The sequence below is a fragment of the Pinus tabuliformis genome, chromosome 5_1 (assembly GCF_031772625.1).
Source record: "Pinus tabuliformis cultivar Carrire ecotype Pingquan chromosome 5_1, CPIR1, whole genome shotgun sequence".
NCBI classification, from domain to species: Eukaryota; Viridiplantae; Streptophyta; class Pinopsida; order Pinales; family Pinaceae; genus Pinus; species Pinus tabuliformis.
Genome location: NC_142305.1, coordinates 323,471,016 through 323,494,110, shown reverse-complemented (window position 1 = coordinate 323,494,110; position 23,095 = coordinate 323,471,016). Strand labels below are relative to the sequence as shown.

Sequence of the window (23,095 nt, the reverse complement as noted above, 5' to 3'; positions counted from 1 at the left end):
CTTTTGTTCAGTAAACCTACGTGTATACACAGCTTGGTCAAGGTGAGCCTGCGTATACCTCTCTTTCTTCATTCTTTGTAGTTTGATCTTTCATCTGAGTGAGTTTCCATCAAGGACAACACCTGTATCATAATGTCAACAAGATAGCCATTTTTTAGTATTCTAGACTGACTAGAGTAGGTTTCAGAAGCATTTGACCATTAGAAACATATATTTTTACACTTTTGATAATAATAGAGAGGCCCAAGCCATTGGAAGCTAGAACAAGGAGACGTAGCTCAAGAGGGGTGAACTCCTTTATCATGTTTTGTTGTAATGTGTTTTTGATGATGTTCTGTACATGTTTATGCCACTGCTCAGTTTCTAGTTTATGTTAAATTGCTCATAAAATTAACATAAAAACTCTTCATTTTAGTTGCAAAAATTGATGAATCCTATTATCGGGAAATCTAGTGTCCACTCAGAGCTTCTAGTCCCACTAAGACTGGTAGCTATCTTAGAAACAAACAAACTAAAGCTACTTTTGCTTTCCTTTATGAGAAGTAGATAAGAGGGGAACAAAGGACACCAACCTCAGTCTTGCGCTTGGTTCCTTGCTTGGTTCCTCTCCCTTCTGATAGATCCTTGCCGCTTTGCCTTCATTTACCCAGCTTCAAAGAGCACATGTGGAATCAAAACAACATAATACTATCGAAGAACAAAGATCTACAATTATAAACAATATAGGACCATATATATATTGACCACACAAATGCATAGATCATCAAACATGCAGGAATGTGGAGGAAAACTTGAATAGCTTTATTAACATCAAGAATAGAAAAGAGGATTACAACCAATTGTTCTGACCCATCGTCATCCTCCTAGCATGAAAGCCCTTCTTCACCTCATTAAAAGCTTAGATCACCCAACACTATGATGTTCCACCAAGAAACCAACAACACTTCTTTACAAGATACAAAATTCCAGCCTCTGGATCTCTAGGATGAGGGATCCATATATAGATGATTGCAGGGGGGTGAGTCAGCTTCTGGGATTTTGATTAGTGCCCTCTCTCTGATAGTTCTTGATTCCACTTAGAGGTTGATGATCTCCTACTCATCCCTGGGTGAATTCAGAGAGGTAAGTGTCATAGGAGAAGTTTCTGGAAGATTCTATGATCATCCACCTCGCAAGCTATCTCTGCCATTTGTCCACTCTCGCCCATCGCACCCTACAGAAGCGCTTTTCAGTATGCATCGCACCCTTTTCACTAGGCAAGTAAGATGCATCACACCCTCTGCACTGGGCAGTCTGTATGGTCCAGTTTTGACCAGTTCTGAGCAGATTCCTGTGGATAACTTCTGGGAGATGATGTAATCAGCTGACCTTGTTCTTTTAAGGTATGGAACAACAATTTTAGGGACTTAGGAGCCCTTGGTTTATGGACATGTTTGATTGGGGTTGCAGTGCCCAAAAATGTTTATAACAGTTGCCCCCTAAAGCATGAGGTCGATAATCTTTTGATGTCGGGTGAAATGCTTTATCATGAGGATCCGAAGTTTTTTCGAGCTGGAAGGTGACCTGTAATAAGATACAATACAATACATTATCTTCATAATATTTTTCATGATCTAGACGAGGCAGTCATTCCCACGCTCAGCTTTATAAATTCATTTTCATGTACATAAGATAGACAACCGTCTATGAGGCAGACTCATGATTCTGATAGAGTCATCATCCTTTGGTTTGGATGATCATCTGTGCAGCAACAATGTACATTTGATGTTTTTATTTTCTTGAATATATCGCAACCCGATGGATGAAACTAGATCCGGGGTCTTCAAACTCGTTCAATCTTCACTCGGAGTACATGTTGATCTATGTGAAGGATGTCCTGGAGTCGAACATTGAAAGACATCGCCTGATTACCAGCTAATGATGTAAGTTGTTAACAAGCGCGAGAGGAATCACCGATAATGATGATGACCCTCAAGGTACTATAGTACAATTCGCGTGGTGTGAAAAGGGACTTTGTGTCGAACACCATGCAAAATATTTCGGTCGAAGGCCATTGATGTAAACCTGTTTCTGGAAGTGAGAAACTTGCCATTGAGGCATGCAAGCTTCAAAGTACTGAAAGGGTTGTTCCTAAGTCAACTTCTTGGATAATGAGCTTATGTCGACAAGAAGTGACCCGCCATAGGAGGGCCTTAATGGATCCCACATATACAACACGGAACAGAGTAAATGATTTTGGAGGTGAAAATGATCTGATGATACAGGGTTTAGGGTGGTGGTCATGAAAGAATTGAGTGTGAATGTATTGCAGCAGATGAGACATAGGTGAATTCTCTGAGAGACTTCTCTTGAACATACCGGTGACACTGACATGGATTGGTAGCATTAACCCCAAATATGGATGGTGTGATGGACCAATGGTGATATGACCAGTGAACGGAACAACCCAACCCGACTCGGATGCGGAGTGAAAGTGTCATGTTCAAGAGCGACTTGCTACCAATAAAGTTTCTTCAAGTTTTCTTCCAAATTTTTCCCCAGTCATTGCTGACCAGTACCTCTTTATTTTTGTCAAGCTTGAGGAGGATAACATATGCTTGTTCTATAATTTTCCCTTCGGGCAAACCCGTCGCTATGTTTTAACGAGCCTAGCGATGGTGAAACTCTTTCTTGTTTGTATGGACAAGTTTGTTGCTATTCGTTTTTAACGAGTTTAACGACAAAGATAACTCGGTCCTTTTCAATTTTAGAGAGTCTGAAAGGGATGTAAAGGAAACTCCAATAATCCTTTTTTGTCATATAATCCCTTAAGTCTGAAAAAGTATAAAATAATACAAAAGGGATGAATTTTCGGTAATTTCAACGAGCCGAACAGAACAAGCGCTCGATCTTTTTGTGTAATGATCCCTCAGGTCCAAAAAGATTAAAATATAGAGGAGGGATAGATCTTCCAGTAGCTTTAACGAGTTGGAGAGGCTAATTGCTCGGCAATCTTTTCATATTTTATGAGTTAGATGAAAATAGCTTAAAGGAGACTCATTTTTTGAGGAACGAGTGATAATTTCAGGTAGTAGCTGATTCCAAGTAAGGTTTGGAATTTTCCAATCATGGCAGTGTCATAAGGATGGCTAACAGGATCACTCTTCGCAATTGTTCCTCAAAAGGGGTAAACAATCAAATGGAGGTGAATGATCGACTAAAACAGAGTGGAGGTGATGGTAAGAACACGACTAGGGCTCAAAAAGCTGATGATAATGCATTCACAATGGTTATTTACCGGAAATTGGTTCATTTTTTAATGAGCTTAAACTCTGGGGGAACGTTTTCTCATTGCGAAGGTTTAATTTTTAACAAGCTTGAACTTTGCACAAAAACTGCTTGTGATAATGGTCATAGATTTAATTTCATCGCTAACCACTTTTTTCCTTCAAAGGTTGTACTGCATGTTCAATTGCTTCATCAAACTGATTAGAAATGAACAATATATGTTTCAAAAATTGAGCTAAAACACTAATATTTTACTCGAATTACATGAAAAGTGATTTAAAAGTGGTTTTTACCCCTCATTTTACCATTTCATTTGAACTTTGGTTTGTTGGAGCTCTGGAGGTGCTTTTTCCCATTGATTTTCACCAGCTAATTCTAGGAGATTCTGTGGACGATTCTCGGTGCCGTCTGGACCAAGTAGGAGCTAAACCTGAGCTCTTCAGTTGCATTCCTTCATTTTTGAATTCTGTGCATGTTTCCCTGTTTTTTTGAGCCTCTGGGGTTTGAAAAATTCGCCCTGGATCCATCGCACCCTTCCTATATCAAAAGGTGCGATGCATACTAGCTTGGTTATGGGCCAATCAGTATGCATCTCACCCAGTACACTGCTGGGGGTGCGATGGGTGCGAGAAGGGAAGTTTTTGCACTATTTTCTCATGGAATTTTTGCCTGTTTTTTCCAAATCAGGACCCTGACTCTTCTCTTGCTTGTTTTGTAGAGATTCATTAGAGAAAAATGGTTGTTACATGGTGAGAACACAAGCATGAAGAAGAGGACATGCTTGCTTTACATGATCTGGTTACGGTAACTGCACTGCGGAACTGTGGCTTTTTCAATTTTTTCTGCATCTCTAGCATGAGGCAACAAATCAACTTGTTGCAATATCTTCTCGATGCATGGGATCCTACCAATGAGGTGTTTCAGATCAGAGGCAAATCTAGCCCCTTGACTGTCATGGAGATCTATTTTTTCACTGGTTTATCGAGGCGTGGTGCCCCTCTTTCATTATCAGGTTCTGCCTGTGGGAGTGAATCCATGAGAGATTATATTCACCGGTATTGCAGAGAGGGATCTCAGCCGAGTAGGGATGGTAAGATCAACATCCGAGATGTCAACGATCGGTCCTTAAGGACCATTCTGTTCACTTTTGCTAGAAAGGCTGGTAGTACGGCTCTTCACGTGGCTAACAGGTCTTATATGCAGTATGCTTTGGAATGCCTTGAACCAAAGGTGTTCAACTAGTGTGACGCATTACTCCCTGTGATGAAAGACCAACTGACCAAGGTAAAAAGCGGAAAATCCAAGAACTTCGGCCATGGTTCTATTTTGACCGCTTTCACCTTGGAAAAGATCCCACTGATGCAGCCGCAATACATTTCACTTAGCTTACCTCCACCGACTGAGCCACAGATGCAAAGATGGGTCGAACTTATGGCCCGACATGCTGGTCAGTCCCAGATTTCCTTTTCTGGTACCTTCTTCGAGTGGTTCAACCGCTAGGAGATGGTTTTTTCTGAGTATCCATATGCCGGTATGGATTTCTGGGGTGACCCGGATTTGGTGTTGCTGGCTAGTGAGCAATGGGGTGCTATCGGTAAATTCTCTGACCATATCTCTGTTTATCATTTCTTCTTATCATGTTCTTGTGCTTTCTTCTATCAGGACTAATCAAAACTCATGTGCTCATGCAGATATTGGACCAATTCAGCCAGCAGTACGTCTGAGAGTACCAGCTGCCGCTCCAGTAGAAGAGGCTGTGGGGAGGGCTATCCTTCGCAACCTTGATGTGGCCAAGACTCTTTCAGCATTGCGGGATTAGATCGAAGGCCTCACTCTCAGTATTCTGAACGTGAGGATCGATGAGCTGCCTCTGAGGTTGCAGTGACATATTACTGGCATGCCGAGTCGATGGACTAGGTTTTTACGCATGATTGCACAGGCGGTGAATTGTTATCACCAACATCATTAGACTAGTGTGCCCCCCAGCATTTTGAGTTTTGGGTCATTTGACCGATTTTGTCCTTGTTACAGAACATTATGTATCAACCATAAACAGTTATATATATATATATATATATATATATATATATATATATATATATATATATATATATATATATATATATATATATATATATATATATATATATTTGATTTTCGGAGCTTTATTTTGGTTGAGTTACATGATCTTGATGCAAATATTTGATGAAATTCTTCTTTTATAAATGTTGCAAATGTCTATCTAACACATAATTTGCAAATGAGTCTGTTAATTTTTTAAGTTTCTGGAAACTCACTAACCCACTCCTTGGATCGAAGATGGCCCAGGCTGGAGAAGATAGGTTCCGTGAACTACAACTCACTCCGTCGGCATATCCAACAAATGATTCCAATAGGTCTGACATCTGCAACAAACGTAAAAGTGGATCACTCAACCAAAAAAATTACCCTTAGCGAAAAAAAAAGTAACAAAAGCATAGGGGTCACTATCTTGAGTCAAGCATAGTAACGCTTAAGGTACAACTCATTACGAGGTTGCGCTAGTGGAATCCCATCATAATCTACTAACTCGTAGGCTCCTTTTCGTAATACACGTTTAACAATGTAGGGGCCCATCCATAAGGACTTGAACTTACCTGCTCCCAATTTATCAGATTCCTGGTTGTAAAGTAAGACGAGGTCACCTTCTGAGAAGACACAGGGTTTGACATTCTTGTTGAACTGCGCCTTGACTCGTTTCTTATGGGCTTCGTTAGCCAAAGCGACATCATGATGGGTTTCATCCAATTGGATTAGTTCCAAGAAACAACCCTCCTCTTCTGAAGTTCAGGGGAGAAGGTCGACCGCGAGTTTGAGGGACAAGATTTCACACTGAATCGGTAAGATTACTTCTAGGCCATACACCAGTTGAAAGGTTGTAAACCTAGTCGCATTCCTTACAGATGTATGGTATACCCACAAGGCTGAGTACAGGATCAGGTGCCAACTCCTTTTATGGACTCCAATCATCCTTTGTAGCATCCTCTTCAGGACCTTGTTGATTGCCTCAACTTGTCCGTTGGCCTGTGGATAATATGAAGTAGAGCTATCGTGGGACAACCCTAATTTGGCAGCTAATTCAACCATCATGTGATTGCGAAAATGCGATCCATGATCTGTGACTATGGCCTGTGGAATGTCGAATCTGGAGACTACATGATTGAAAAAGAAGAGGGTAGCCATTTCACCACTTTTGTTTAATGTAGGTATCGCCTTAGCCCATTTTGTAAAATAGTCTATTGCAACTATGATATACCCATGCCCCCCCACCGAGGTGGGGTTACATGTCATGAAATCTATGCCCCATTTGGCAAATGGCCCAACAGTTGCTACTGGTTGCAGAGGTGCGGGTGGTATTCTGGTTTTTTGATCAAAGATTTGACATGCATAGCAACTTCTGACCGCGGTTATGCAATCTTTGAACATTGCTGGCCAGAAGTATCCTGCTCATAAAATATTTTGCGTCGTAGCGTAACCAGACTAATTCCCCCCACATGCGCTTGAATGGCAATCATTCAGGACTTTTTCGGCCTCCTCGTGGGTGAGGCATCTCCTCATCACTGTATCGACAACACGACAGTAAAGTGTATCACCAACGATCATGTAGTATTTTGCTTGGTATCGAATGCGTCGTTGTTTCGAGTGGGAGGTATTAGACCCATATGTTTGGGTTTGGACATAGATTATTATGTCTCCGTACCACGGATTGCTTGAAGATATCAGAAACAAAGATTCGTCCACGATTGCTTCTTCTGATGTTGCATCGTTGAACGACGATGGGAGATCGCATAGTAACTCCGCGAAAACCAGGGATTTCTTCGATTTGGATTTTATAAATTCTAGATCAAACTCTTGTAGAATTGCTATCCATTTTGAATATTTGCCCCCCAGCAACTGTCGCGACAATATATAAGTCATGGGGTTGCAATCTAACAGAATGGTAGTTTTTCGAAAGAGGACATAGTGTCGAAATCTCTGTATCGTTTGAACAGCTACGAGAGCTAGCTTTTCAACGTAGGAATACTTGCTTTCTGTATCATTTAAGTTTATACTCAAATAATATATAGGATGTTCAATTCCATTGTCTTCTTGAACTAAAACCATTGCGATGGTCGTATCTGCTGCAGCCAGATACAAGTTAAAGTCTTGTTGATAATCAGGAGTGTACATTAATGATGCTTTTATTAGGGATTCCTTTAAAGCATCAAAGGAAGCTCGCACGACCTGATCCCAGACGAAGGGTAATTCTTTTTTCAATAGACGAGTATAACCTTTAGCAAGTTCGGCGTAATTTGGAATGAACCTCCTCAGAAAGTTTGATTTCCCTTGAAGTTTCTGAATCTGAAGAAAATTTGAAGGTGGAGGCAAATTAATGATCGCCTAAACCTTACATGGGTGGAGACAAATCCCGTCCTTTGAGACCACAAAGCCAAGTAAATGACCAGAAATGACACATAACACACATTTGTGTGGATTGAATCATATCTTGTAGTGTCGACAACATAGAAATATTCCTCTCAAATTCTGCGGGTGATCGATCCGCTTCGCCAATGAGCCGGAAGATCGTCAAGATATGGTTGAACGATGTTTTTGATGTCATGGAAAGCATAATTCATTGCCCTCTGAAACGTTGCCCCTGCATTCTTTAAACCAAAGTGTAGCTTGCGATATGAAAATGTGCCCCATGGACAAATAAATGCAGTCTTTGATTGGTCCTATGGGCAGATATTGATTTGATTATACCCGGAAAATCCATCCATAAATGGAACGATTTCACATCTGGTGCATTCATCAATTATCTAGTCAATGAAGGGTGTAGGGTAGTTGTCTTTCGTACAAGCTTGATTTACATCCCTATAATCAACGCACGCTCTAATCGTTCCTTTTTTTTTCATTACAGGAACAATATTAGATACCCAATCGGTTAGAGGAACCGAGTAAATAAAACTAGCATGGAGAAGTTTTTCAACTTCTGCCTTGATGGCAGCGGCTTTCTTGGGGTGCACCTACCGTAGCTGTTGTCGTACCAGTTTGACATCGTGATACATCTTAATTTCATGTTCAACTATTCTTGAGTCAATGCCTGGAATTTCATCATACGACCAAGCAAAGACATCTCTAAATTTGCAAAAAAGAGTGTGCTATATTTCCAGTTCTGAAGGAGATCAAGATTTGTCGAAATGAATACTCTCTACAACATCTGTTTTGGCCGAGATATTTATGGCGATAGTCTCTTAAATATTGGACAGGCTTCGCTCGAAATCCACCATGTTTACATTATTCGATAGAAAATCAAAAACTAAGGGATGATGAAGGTCACTAGGAGTATCTTCTTTGTAATCTAGAAGATGGGAACAATGGTGGTAATCTTCCCATGGTGCCCCATCAATCATCATTGACTGAATAATTCCTTTGTCTGTATAATGTACTTGCGACCAAGTATCTGAAGGGGTGCCATATTCTTTAGACCTATCTATCCAAATGCTTGATGAGCGTTGATTTGGATTTTCCTCCCATGCCGAAAACATTTATTGCTACAAGATTTCCATTGGGCTTGGAGGCAATACCTGCAGATGATCCATGTTAATATCATTTCCAGAGATCTTTCGAATAGAAGATATCATGTTGCAGGTTCCCACTATTTCCACTTCCGCCAGATTGATTGGAGGTGGTAGGGCAAAAGTCCCCATTAATATAGGGTCTTTTAGAGGCCTACTCCGATATTTTGAAGCGAATGAGGGCTTCCGTGGATCATCAGGAATGCTTCCCGTAACTTGTGAACTGTTGGGGAGAAATGTCTATTGGTCGATGATCGTAATTCCTCCTTGAAAGGGAAATGCAATCTTCCTAAAGTAGGTTGACACAACGGCTGCCATAGCATATATCCAGGGCCTTCCCAGTAAGATGTTGTAATTGAGGTTTCCGTCAATTACTTCAACATCTATTTCTACTTTTTTCCCCCCAGTTCGACTTGCAAGTTACTTAAAATCCCATATGGGGTGTATGTTTATCCATCAAATACTTTTAATGTTGTCGAAGATCGCGACAAGGATGGAGATCCTAAAGTTTTCCAGCAACTCATCGACATAATACATGTAGATGCCCCCTCATCAATAATTGTTTGATGAACAGTTTTGTTGAGGGCTTTCACTTGAGTAAGGAAATATAGTTGAGCTGGTAACTGAGGGTCATATCCTTTGTGATTAAAGGACACAAGATTGGAATCCGTTGGGTCAATCCCACCTATCGCTGATAATAAAGCCTGCTTTTGAGAGGGGCAATTTTGCAGTACCTCAAGTGTCGACATAGCGGATGGCGATTGGGCCAGATCCTCCACTATATTATAATGTTGTGCTGCTCTGGCACGAGGATTAAATGTCGATTTGTGTACTACTCCCTTTGGTGGCTTTATCGTTAGTTCAAGAATGATGGGTGGCACAACTTCGGTCGAAGTTGTTGTCGAACTACTGGGTTGATCATTGGCCTTGTTGTCCGACAATTTTTGATTCTGTAATCTTTATTCCTTGTCGATATCAAAGCATCATTTTGCTGCTTCGAAACCGACAACATTAGCACTTGGGACGGGGAAGCATTGTCACTAGCAACTAGATTTGTTCCTGGATTTGGAAACGAATCAGTCAATACTGCCGAGGTTTTTGAATTCTTGAAGAATTTTCTAAGCTCAGCTTTATACGGACACTCTCTTTTCCAATGATCCTCATCACATATAAGGCATGGACGATTTGGTTTCCTATCTCCAGAAGGGTTTGACAAAGGCTTTTCAGGGGACGACTCCTCTTGTTTCTTCTTCTTCCCTTTCTTTTTCTTCTTGCCTCCTGGTTGCTTGGTTTCTTTGCCTTTGTTAGTCGATACGACATTTACTTCCAAGGCGAGAAGTTCTTCATTTGCATTTTGACCTGAAACCGTACGGGCCTTCTTCGACTTAGCCTTTACGGTTTTCGTTCTGGTCGTTCCTATCACGTCGTCCTCGGCATGAGAGTCTTTGTTCGATTTAGGAGAGGGAGGAACATAAAATTCTGGTCTAGGAGTATCAGGGATTTTATCGTAGAGCGTGCCAGACTAAGTGTAGATCAAGTCTAAATATTGCACACGAGCAATTACTTGCTCTTCAGTGATGACTCCTCCCTTTGCCACATCTTCCGTAATAGAAGGTAAAAACGACTTAATAAACCATTCAGCCAACAACTAATCAGGAACATATGTTTTTACCATTCTACGACGACGTCGCCACTCATGAATATGATCGGATATGTGAGTGGCCGTCATTTGCTTGAAATTGGTAAGAAGCTTTGTTCCTGTTTCATACCTTATGGGTAACTGAAAATGGGTTAAAAAGGTTGTGGCTAGGGTACTGAAGTTATCAAATGAAGCTCTAGGCAATTCGATATACCATTTTTCTGCCGGACCAGTTAACGTTCGCTGAAAAAGGCGAAGCCTGATCGAATCATCATTTAGAGTGTTAGATGAACACCATAGATGAAAGGTCATCACATGATTCGACAGATCTTCACCCGGATTTCAATTAAATTTAGGAATATCTGATGGAAGTTTATGATGAATTGCTAGCCACCAAGGGGCGTAAGCGATTGGATCGTTTGTTAGCCGGTTTAGATATGGTAACTCTAAAGTTTCCACGAAGGGCAACTGTTGATTCAGGTTCGGCGAAGCATACCCAGGATAAGATGGGATTGCCTAAGAAGTGGGTCTTTGCATACCAGCATAGTGCATTTGATGTTGATAACTTTGATAAGGTTGATGGGAATAACCATTATGAAAGGGTTGATTTTGTCCGTTTTGAATATACGGCTGCCCATTACTTGCAAAGACTTGGTGCTCAGTTTCTTGGTAAACTCGTTGGAATTTTGGTTGTTGATATTGCACCAGCCATGGTTGTGAGACCATGTGCTATTGTCCAATACTGGTTGTTTGACCAAGATGAGGGTTAATGGTACCCATTTGAGCTTTGGTCACTCCAGTTAAGGAGCCACTAACCCATGATTGTGGTGGCATCGCAGGGACAAGGGGCTATTGGATTGCGACCTGAGAGACTTGAGGTTGGCATACAACAGGTAAAACTTGTACTTGCGACACCGTCACAATAGCCAGTGTAGTGGGGATATTTGACATAGGCATACTTTGTTGCATTGAGTATACAACTCTTGGTTGTTGAGGTAGTATTGGTATCCAACCACTGGATGTAATTCCAGCACAACCCGAATTCTGTTGTGAACCCTCATATGTTTGACCTCTCGGAGGAGACAATGAAAGGACATATTGCCCCCCATATGGCAGTAGTCCTGTGCTTAATGGAATGATTTGCCTTTGAAGACCAGACTGCCCAACTTAACACTGCGAAGGATCAATTTGCTGAGACTCAACATAAGAGATTTCAGATATTATTCTGGACGAAAAAATGGGAACATACCATATTGTCGAAACAGCCTCTGGACGGATTCCATCCAGCGATTGGGAGCTAGTTGCGACAGATGGTACACCAACAAACATTGTCGAAGTGGCAGCAGGAAATTATGCAGCTACTGTGTCAGATGACACAGTCCTAGATGTCGACGGTTGTTCAGACATATCTAGTCTATCTAAAAGGTTTCCTAGCGATTCTATAGGAACTTCTGATAACGGTAGACTAATTTCTAATGAAGAAGGATATAGAGTGATCCCAACTCCAAAATGCAATGGATTACTAGATGGTGGATCCTCCACAATCTCTTCTATAACAATCAAACTAGGTGGAAGAGGTAGACCGTCAGGTCTGTAAAATATTTTCGGTGCCGAAGAAGGTATAGATTCTGTAGCGACTGATGTTTGGGGAACAACACCTTTCAGATCAGCTATAGATGGAGCCGGTTCAGGTATACTAGGATCAATTCTACTTTCCTCAAGTGGCTGCAGAACTTCTTCTGTAAAGGTAGGGGTACCAGAAATGTTTGGAGTAACCGGAGTCTCCGAGGGTGTCAGAACACTTGTTCCAACCCGACCAGGGGACGTTGAGCCTGTTAAATAAGTTTGTTTTTTCTGAAATTGTTTTGATTCTGGAGACAAACATGTTTGACTCGTAAGTCTTCGCGAACGACGGGTTTTTAATTGACTTTCCTCCATGATTGCGGATTAATCGATCAACTAAAAATAAATGGGAAAAATGTTTCCGAATTAAATGAATTTTAGAGGCTTTGACACAACTTGTTTTTTCAATTTTTAAGAGTCGAAAAAAAACAAAATATGACTCTAGTCGCCTTCGATTTTTAATGAGCCTAAAGTGACAAGTGCTCAGATGGACCTTTTCCTTTAAGGAGTCTGAAAAAGAATGAAAGAGACTACTCTCGAAATCTAGACAGAGGGATTACCAAACCAATCACAAAACTATAGAATAATTTTTACGGTACGACAGTCAATCTTCCTGAATGTTGTGTTCAGTGCATTGCGATCGATAGGGCGGAGACACGGCTTCCTATGGATAAAGGATATAGCCTATTGTGGTCTCCCAATATATACTCGACGGTACGTGGGAGCACAAGTCGTACTGGCACTTGTCGTCTCAAAGAGGAGGAATCACCCAACCAACAGTGAAAGCGACAGTTACCAGGCTTTACAACACTGGAATACGTCTCTAGCCTAGACTTCTAGATGTTGTGCGTTAGGTTCCAAAGCATTTTTATGTTCATTGAATTTATTTTACAGTTGATCTTTCTTAATAAATTTGCCTTTCAGGTTCACCGCATGATGTAGATATACAATTCCTAAAATGCAATCTAAGATGATAAACAATCTTTTAATCTTCTTTTTGCAATGAAAATCCTAGCTACTAAAGAAAGAGAGACGATATTGTTTCAACATAAAGCAGAGAGCACACACTAGATGCACTGTCCTAAATCAAACCAACAAGCAGTCTAGATGCAAATGCACATGCATGTATTTTTTTCAGCTTTCTTAATGTGTGAATGACAAGAAGAATGCTAAGTACAAATCTGAATTATCTTTTCAAAGCGACACTACTAACAAATTTCTTTTCAAAAATGAAAGGAAGATAATGACGACCCTTTTCTATTTTGAAATTAAAATTGCTTTCGACACTCGAAAAACTACTAATTCGACACTTGCGACACTTTCAAATCAGAAGACGACAGTTCGATTATGCTACTTCTTTGTAAAAGAGAACTGAAAATGGCATACAATACACAAAAACATTCATAGTTATTTGCATAATGGAGGCGGAATGATGGAAAGGAAGGGAGTTTCCACAGTGGTATACTGATCACAGACAACAAAACTCCTGAATAAAGATGAAGAGAGTGAACACAGAAACCAAAATCTGAGATCAGAAGAGGTCTTGTCTGATCAGCGCACCTGTAACACAAGGAAAGTGCGATGCAGTGCACCTACTGCACAAGGGAGGTACGATGCATCCAGATTCCCAAGAGGATAAGGTGCGATGGTCCAGAGACGAGACTTCAACTGGGTTCCAGGTCACAGTTTGCAACTCAGTTCAGGGATTTAGGCCGAGCAAGTGATGTACAATAAATAGAAATCACAGGGGCTGATCTAATGAGGTTACTAGAGCCACCACTAGGGAAATTAGAAGGTTTTCAAATCAATTGTTCAGTTTATTAACAAAACCCGAAGATAGACTGAAGCAACATTGATCTACTTTGCACTTGCATAGCAAATGCAGTTCGAAGGCTAGCTGGCTTGAATTCAGGCTACGTCTGTAAGTTTATAAAACAAACAAACATAGACAAAAAAACAATCTATTTGCTCCCCAGTGGAGTCGCCATTTTTTTATCGGGAAATCTAGTGTCCACTCAGAGCTGCTAGTCCCACTAAGACTGGTAGTTATCTTAGAAACAAACAAACTAAACCTACTTTTTCTTTCCTTTATGAGAAGTAGATAAGAGGGGAACAAAGGATACCAACCTCAGTATTGCACTTAGTTCCTTGCTTAGTTCCTCTCCCTTCTGATAGATCCTTGCCGCTTTGCCTTCGTCTACCTAGCTTCAAAGAGCACCTGTGGAATCAAAGCAGCATAATACTATCAAAGAAAAAAGATCTACAATCACAAAAAATATAGGACCAGATATATATTGACCACACAAATGCATAGATCATCAAACATATAGGAATGTGGAGGAAAACTTGAATAGATTTATTAATATCAAGAATAGCAAAGAGAATTACAACCAATTGTTCTGACCCAGTGTCATCCTCCTAGCATGAAAGCCCTTCTTCACCTCATGAAAAGCTTAGATCACCCAACACTATGATGTTCCACCAAGAAACCAACAACACTTCCTTACAAGATACAAAATTCCAGCCTCTGGATCTGTGGGATGAGGGATCCATATATAGATGATTGCATGGGGTGAGTCAACTTCTGGGATTTTGATTAGTGTCCTCTCTTTGATAGTTCTTGATTCCACTTGGAGGTTGATGATCTCCTACCCATCCTTCGGCGAATTCAGAGAGGAAAGTGTCATAGGAGAAATTTCTGGAAGATTCTATGATCATCCACCTTGCAAACTCTCTCTGCCATTTGTCCACTATCACCCATTACACCCTACATAAGGGCTTTTCAGTATGCATCACACCCTTTTCATTGGGTAGGTGAGATGCATCGCACCCTCTGCACTGGGCAGTCTGTATGGTCCAGTTTTGACCAGTTCTGAGCAGATTCCTGTGGAGAACTTCTGGGAGATGATGTAATCAACTGACCTTGTTCTTTTAGGGTATGTAACAACACTTTTAGGGACTTAGGAGCCCTTGGCTTATGGACATGTTTGATTGGGGTTGCAGTGCCCAAAAATGTCTATAACAAATCCTTAAGCACAATGAAAGCATTTTGTTTATAATATGATGAAGATATTAGCAATGCAAACTAATATTCTAAATCAAATCAAATTTGGTATCAGAGCACTAGGTTTTCATTGTTAAAGAAGGATTTAATTGTTTGCAAGTTCATGTCATGCTTACAAGATTAAAACTCAAAAGAGGTGAAGGAAAGCTGGTTGGAAGCCCTGAAGTTGGGTCAAGGGGAAGGAAACCAAGGTTGCCACAATCTCCAATGCCAGTTCAGCCTCAAGTTGCAGTTGAGACTCCAGAGATCATGTCTCATGAAGGAGAATCTACAAATATGACAAAAGATAAGAAGACCTTCAGAAACGCTTTCTTTGATATGACAGAGATGGTGAAGGTCCTCTATGAAGACATGAATAGTAGATTTCAAGGGGAAAGTTACAAACCTCCCAAAGGAGAAGGATTTTTAGGAGGAGGTAATGGAAAAGGAGGCAATGGGAATGGAGACAAACCTCCACCCTCTCCACCATATTCTTCATCTTCTTCTTCACAAGCATCTTCACACTCTTTCACTAACACAATCCTTACTCATACTCATCATCTTTCTTCAAAAGGAACTGGTAAATCACCTTTTTTAAAACTTGATGTTAAATTCAATTTTCCTATGTATAATGATGAAGTGAATGCATAGAAGCTTGATAATTCGATTCGTTCGTTGGAGGTCTATTGCAGGATTCAAAACCTTCAAGAGCATGACATAAAGATTCAATTAGCTTCCTTGAGAATGGAGGGTGAAACACTAGTATGGTGGGAATCAAAGACCCAAGAGGAGATGAAAAAACACGGTAAGATCTCAATTTTTTGGAATGATTTCATTGCTACAATTAAAAGACAATTCTACCCTCTAGCTTATATGTAGAAAGCCATCATGAATTGTCATAACTTTAGACAACTAAAAGGTAAAAATGTGCAAGATTACACCCAAGAATTCATAGATAGGTCTCTGATGTTAGGTGTAGATTTTCAATCACAGGACATGTTGCTGAAGTACATAGGGGTTTTACACAGTTACCTTAGGCGTATTATCTTTATGTTTAATCCCAGTAATCTAGATGATGTGTGTGTGCAAGCCACTCATCTTGAGGCAAGAGGGAAAAACACCCTAGAAGAAGGTATTAAAAAGTCATTTGAGGGTAAAGAGAAAGAAAAGGGTTTCAAGGGAAAGAAAAATGCATCCATTAAAAAGGAAGGAGAGAAAACAATCTGTAAACATAGTTCCAAAGACTGTCACGATGAAGCTCACTATTGGCAGCTTCATTCTGAAATGAAACCAAAGAAATGCAACAACAAAGGAAAAGAAAAGACAATTGCAATCACTCAAGAAGAGGACTTGGGATCCGAATCGGGTGATGAAACAAAAATCACAGCCATGGGGTTTCACGGAAAGGAATCCATTGCCAACACTAGTTCTCCAAACTCACATAATGAAACCCTAAATGAAAAGAGGAGAATAGAATTGTTTCACATAAGGGTGATATCGAAACATAGCAAGATTGATATGTTGTTTGATAGAGACTCTCAAGCTAATCCTATCTTAGAAAACATTGTTAAGAGTTTAAATCTGGAAACTATTCCACATCATAAACCATTTTCACTTGGATGGGTATGTGACAATGCACAATTACAAGTTACGAGAAAGCGTAAATTGAAATTCACAATCACTGCAAAATTCATAGATGAAGTGGACCTTAATGTTGTGCCATTAGATATTTGTGGAATTGTTTTGGGAAACTTATACCTTTATGACACAAAAGCTATCTTCCATAGATTTGAAAACAAATATCATTTATTACAAAATGGAGTAGAATATATTATGAGAGCTCACAACAAGGAAACTAATTTTTTGCTTGTTAATGTAGGGTAGATGAAAAGACTGGTGAATCCGAGCAAGAATCTTATTCTTCTCATGATCAAACTTGAGAATGATATTGATTATGAAGCATTTGATGGTTGTAATTCGAATTTGAAAACTGATTTGGTTGATGTTATTAACCAATCGGATGAAATGTTTCAGGGATCAAAGGGATTACTTCCCAAGAGGGGAATCCAACCTGAGTTACAGTTGCAGCAAAATTGTATTCTTCTTAACATTGGCATGTACAAGATGTCAGTGATGGAAAGTGTGGAAATTAAGATGCAAATCCAGGGATTGTTGAATAAAAGTGTCGTTCGGCCTACTCCTTTACCATGTGGTGCACCTCTTGTTTTGGCGCCTGAGAAGAACAGTTAGAATTTCCTTGAATGGGATTCAAGAAGTGTTCATCAAAGCAGAGTTGTTGAAGGAGATATAAGGAATGCGAAATTAAAAACCAGGCAAGGCTTGTTTGAATGGCTTGTTATGCTTTTCATTCTTTTCCATGCTCCTACTACTTTTACACATATGAAGAAATATGTGTTGAAGTCATTTCTAGATAGGATAGTCTATTTGGATGAAATTTTCATTTTCAGAAAATTTCATTATGAACATGTCATGTGTGAGAAAAAAATACTTGATGTCGTCTATAAAGAACATTTGTTTCTGAAGATGTCGAATTATATGTTGGATAAAACTTGTTTGATGTACTTGAGCCATGAAATTGGTTCTTCCAAGCGTGTTCAGGTTCCAAAGGCTTTTTGGCAGTTTGTGTGGAATGTGGATAAGGTGAGATGAAGTTAGACCTCTCCAAGATTGATGTCATAACAGTCGTTCATGGTATTGACTCCATTCCTACAGACACATGTGAAAGAATCATACCTCCCCATGAAGCCATAGATGCCTTTGCTTTGCTCGTAATTTACGCAGGCAAGTTCAAGATAGTCATTTGGATAAGAGGTTTTTGGGAGAGACCTAATGTTGGAGGAGAAATTTTGTTAATTTTTCTTCTATTGTAGTTCATTTGCATTCGTTGGCAGTTGTGAAAAAGGTCTTCCAGTGGGGAGGAAAACAATGAGAGGCATTTGATGCTTTTAAACAAAATCTCACTACAGCTCCAATACTCGCTTTTCCAAACTTGAGATAGTTATTTACATTTCAAGTTGATGTATGCAACAATGCCATGGGCGTAGTCTTTTTGCAATGTGGTAAGCCCATTTATTTTCATTCCAAAATTTTCAATGATAAAGTGTTCAAGTTGCAGCGACAAAGGCACTGCCATTGGATGGGTTTCTTCTACTATTCCACTCGGTTAAAAGGTATAAGAAAGGTATAAGCGACAAATTTGTTGATTTACTTTCTAGGCCTATAGTTTGTATAACTACTTTCCTCACGCATCATTTTTTTTTTACGTGAAAGTTATGTTCAGAAAAATACATACATTCAAGATGTATATTCAAGTTTGAGTGAAAGGAATCAAGTGGAGGAATGTGTTTACCATTTGCATCATAATGTATTTTATCACCTTGGTAAGAAGGATGTTGTTACTGATAGTAACATGGAAAAAGACAAAGAGTTTATTGAATGAATCCAAATGGTACATCAAATAGTGCAAGAACAACTTGAAAAAGTTAAAGGCAAGTACATAGAAGGAATGACAAGAATCGTGGAGATCACAAGTTCCAATTTAGTGATCAGCGGATCAAGATTGGAAAGGTAAGGGAACTATACCCTCACCTGCTTGTTAATTGAAAGTGATCTTTTGGGGTCCAAAAGTCTTCTAGTGGGGAGGAGTGATTAGGTGCTTAAAATTAGGCTCAAAAATAAAAGTGTTAGAATCTTGATAAAATTATCTTCTGATCGAAGAGATCGTCATTTTGATTCCAATGGTGCTAACGAGACTCAAATCCGAGCTCTTATGCAGAAGTTATAGTAAGTCAAAGTTGAGGTTTTACTTGCTCACATGGCAGGAATGGATGATGTGGCAAGGTCCTTCAGCTAATGAGGAGGTGCCAAGTGGCAAGCCACAATTGGCCCTCGCATGTCAGAAATCGCAATCGCACGTAGGTCGACGTTAAAAAATCGGCCCCCGAGCACGGAAGGGTTGCGATGCGAGAGGGCAGGCGGGAAGGCATTCAAGAATCTGCCAGAGGTGCAATGCGATGGATCACAATCGAACATTGGTGAAGGGAGGTGTTACAGAATTGTCCCTTGGCAGGTACTGGGTTGCGATGTGATCACACATCACGCACGACACTATAGAATTAGCCCCGACAGGTTTGGATTGCGATGCGATATCGCAATCACAAATCGCAACATAGTACAAAGTCTTGCATATAGAAGACCTCGATTCTCCATCGATGGCGAAATGTGATATGTTCCTCAGATGTGATATGACTATAGGCTGCAGTTTAATGGTTTGTCGGGTCCGTCGTATTGCAATAACACATTGCCCACATTGTTCACAGACCATAAGCCCATAAGATTCCGTAGATTAAGATTTGCGATAAGACAGTCGGTGTTGGTAGATTATGGCCCACTGCGCGGCGAAATTTTCGCCCAGTTAGCGGATTTTTGGAGCTAATGGGGCAAGAGGCTAGATGGCCATTTTTGTGTATCTTTGACTGATTGGAGTAGGTTTCAGAAGCATTTGAGCATTGTAAACACATATTTTTACACTTTTGAGAATAATAGAGAGGCTTAAGCGACTGGAAGTTGGACCAAGGAGACGTAGACCAAGAGGGGTGAAATCCATTATCATGTACTTGTTATAAGGTTTTTTTGATGATGTTCTATACATGTTTATGTTGTTGTTCAACTTCTTGTTTATGTTAAATTGGTCATAAAATTAACATAAAAACTCTTCATTTTTCTTGCAAAAATTGATGAATCCTTAAGCATAATGAAAAAATTTTGTTTATAATCTGAGGAAGATCTTAGCACTACAAACTAATATTCCAAATTAGATCAGTATGCATTTATGCATTTTTCATGAAGAGATAACTCTTACCCAACACATGAGGTTAAGTGTTTGATCCCATGTGGATGTTGGTCAAGTTAAAACGCATATATCACAACACTTCATCATAATATTTGTATTGGAAAATAGATTTAAATCAATATCCCCTCATTTTAACACACACACACATATATTCTTAAGGTAGGCCATTCCCACACCAAACTTCATTACATTTGTGAAATTATATGGGTATATCCTTTCCTTTAAATATGTGTTTGGATATGGAAGGACCCTTTAATATCCTCATTGACCAAGACGGTTGAATATAAGAAACCGTAAAACTTTTAACATAGTGTGGTAGAACCACTCTTAATATCAAGCCTTTGTGGAGGATGCACTAATAGTACATGACATTCATTAGTATCCATATATATAATTATTAATACTATAAAAACCTACAATTTAAATTGTGCATAAATAAACAAGCAACAAACTTAAAAGCCATTATTATAATATTTTGGTAGTGGCATGCACTAGTGGCTAAGTCTAAAGGCCTCCCTCATAAACATTTTCATCAAGTGCATGATTTATCGAATTGTATAAAAATTACAAATTTATGTCATAAACATCTTTATCACGGCCAAGTAAACGAGTAAGACCTCTGAATCCATGTATTAAAAGCATCTTCATCTCCTATGGACTAATTAATTACGATTTATTTAGTAAACATCTTCATCACACACATCTATCACTTGTCCTCTTACGTATCCATTGGCATTACTCGACCAGTGAAAGTGTCAATCTCCTATAAACAAAATCATGGCCCACATCATTCCTTTGGGGAAGTTCAAGTTCATGCCGTACTTTTTTAAAAACGACCCTCACTAATTATGCAAACGTTTTTTTTTTCAGACGAAAAAATCAGCATGGTATTATATTGAGCAAATATAATAGGCATTACAAATGGACCAAATGTATAGCAGCTGCCAGAAACAATAAGCAGTGCCTATCCAAGAGGAAAAAACCGACCAAAGATCGAATCAAAGACCTAAAAAAACCTTCAGCATGTCGTCAAAAGAGCAAAAGACATCTCTGATATGAGGAGGCTATGCTTCCAAGAAAAATTGTTCTCTGTTGTGAGGAGGCTAAGCGTTCCAAGATAAGATGTGAAGAACTAATAAAAGCATACCAGAAACAGGGAAGTACTGTGATTGGAGAAATATACAAACAGCAGTTCCAAAACGCTGATCGATTCCTCCTTTCAAGTTGATTCGACCAACCAAAATATCCTCGTCACTAATTATGCAAACTTTCAAGTTGATTCGACCAACCAAAATATCCTCGTCACTAATTATGCAAACGTTTACCGAGTCACTAATTTCGTTTTTTTCTGTTTATAAAAATTCTAAGTATGCATTAAAAAATTATTTACTCAGTCAAGTGGTGGTCGAACATTACCTGTACACAATTTCATTTACCATTTCCAAAATACGGCGTGGACTGAGCAAGCGCCAAAGTTTTGCAACAACCGTTAGGTGTTTTAATAGAGATATTGAAGAGGAAAATTTGAAGGTTTGAGGCCTATAAATACACATTACCGCCATACAATTCTAAACATCGTTTCATTATCGTTTCCTTTGTTGCGAGTGAAGATGAAGGCGAGTGCAGTCCTAGTTTCAGTTTCAGTTGTATTATTCTTTGCTACCTTTGTTTACTCTGCAGATCCGGATCCCGTTAGAGATTTTGAGACGGGATTGAGTACCTTCACTCTGCATAACATTTTCAAGAATGGAGATGTTAGTAGCGATACCGGCGGGATTCGAGCTGCAACCAATCCTCAAAACTTTCCTGCAGTCCGGTAAGATATTCACATATTATTTGCTTGTAGAAATATTTTGTTTGTATGATCTGTACATTCAATTAATTAACGGTGTTAAATTGATTTTGCAGAACACAAGGGCTATCTGTAGTGAGGTTTAAAATGGTTCCGTGTGGAAGCAACCTTCCTCACACACATCCAAGAGCTTCAGAAGTTCTCTCCCTTTTGTCTGGCGGACCCCTTCAAGTTGGCTTTGTTGACACCACTGGTATTGATCCAACTCATGCCAACACATTTTTTTCTCTTATTATCATGATGTTCTATTCACTTATTATTATTATGTATGTATATGATCTGACCATTCAAATTGATTTGTTGTAAATTAATAATTAACTAGGTGCGTCACACATTGATATTCTTTACCCGGGGGATGTTACCGTATTTCCCAGAGGTGTGCTCCATTTTGAACTCAACGTTGGAAGCGTGGAAGCTGAGTATTTGTCGGCACTTAACAGTGAAAATCCCGGCACTCTGGTACGCCTGCATCCAACCAATTATATTTCCATTATAATTTGAAACCTAGTGCTGCAATATATTTCAGATGGTTATTGATTATATCATATCATATTGTTTTGGATGACATGATTTCAGACTAGCAGCGAAGCTTTATTTCATATTCCCCTGAGAGCACTGGCAACATCCCTGAACGTGGACCAGGGGGCTGTAAATTGGCTGAAGTCAACAGCTCATCGGTACGCTCCTTCTCTGAAGAAAACTGCAAACAGTGGGTGTGTACCCGGTAGAGATATTACGACAGCCTTTTAGTCACTATTGCACTTTATGAATATACTGTAATAAACGGCGCCAGCGCGTAGAAGTCGCCACAACGACTTTTGCGTTTGAAGGTTGAAATTATAGCGATGATGGTGTACGAATAAATAGTCAGAGATTTTGAATTTCATCGCTTGTTCGATCAAATTCTCAGTACGTTGAACTTCTTCCATAATCTCTTCGAGGTTTAGATACAAGCGTGCACGCATCTATGCAAAACATTGTTTTGTTACTTATAAAGTGAATGGATAGTACATATTTTACTTCATTATAAATTAAAATATACTATTTTGAAATTTTGGACCAGGGGAAATATCTTATATTTTAATTATTTTTTTTATAAGTTGAGTATCATATATATATATATATAATTGATTGGATTGTGTGATATTACATCCTTATTTTAAAAATTGGTTTTTTTTCAAATATAAAATTGATTATAAAA

At 39.4% G+C, this 23,095-nt stretch overlaps 1 protein-coding gene across 1 annotated transcript; it reads left to right on the top strand.

Moving 5' to 3' along the window:
- The first annotated feature begins 21,630 nt into the window (after nucleotides 1-21,630).
- On the top strand, nucleotides 21,631-22,894 carry LOC149164663 (germin-like protein subfamily 1 member 7). Its single transcript, XM_089430953.1, has 4 exons — nucleotides 21,631-21,858; nucleotides 21,951-22,087; nucleotides 22,217-22,353; nucleotides 22,471-22,894. The coding sequence occupies exons 1-4, from the start codon at nucleotides 21,653-21,655 to the stop codon at nucleotides 22,642-22,644; spliced, it is 654 nt and encodes a 217-aa protein (XP_089287079.1). The 5' UTR covers nucleotides 21,631-21,652; the 3' UTR covers nucleotides 22,645-22,894.
- The last annotated feature ends 201 nt before the right edge of the window (nucleotides 22,895-23,095 follow it).

Coding starts and splice junctions, on each gene's coding strand:
- LOC149164663 (XM_089430953.1), top strand. CDS start 21,653: ATGAAGGCGAGTGCAGTCCTAGTTTCAGTTTCAGTTGTATTATTCTTT. Junction 22,088..22,216: donor TGGCTTTGTTGACACCACTG/GTATTGATCCAA, acceptor ATAATTAACTAG/GTGCGTCACACATTGATATT. Junction 22,354..22,470: donor GTGAAAATCCCGGCACTCTG/GTACGCCTGCAT, acceptor ACATGATTTCAG/ACTAGCAGCGAAGCTTTATT.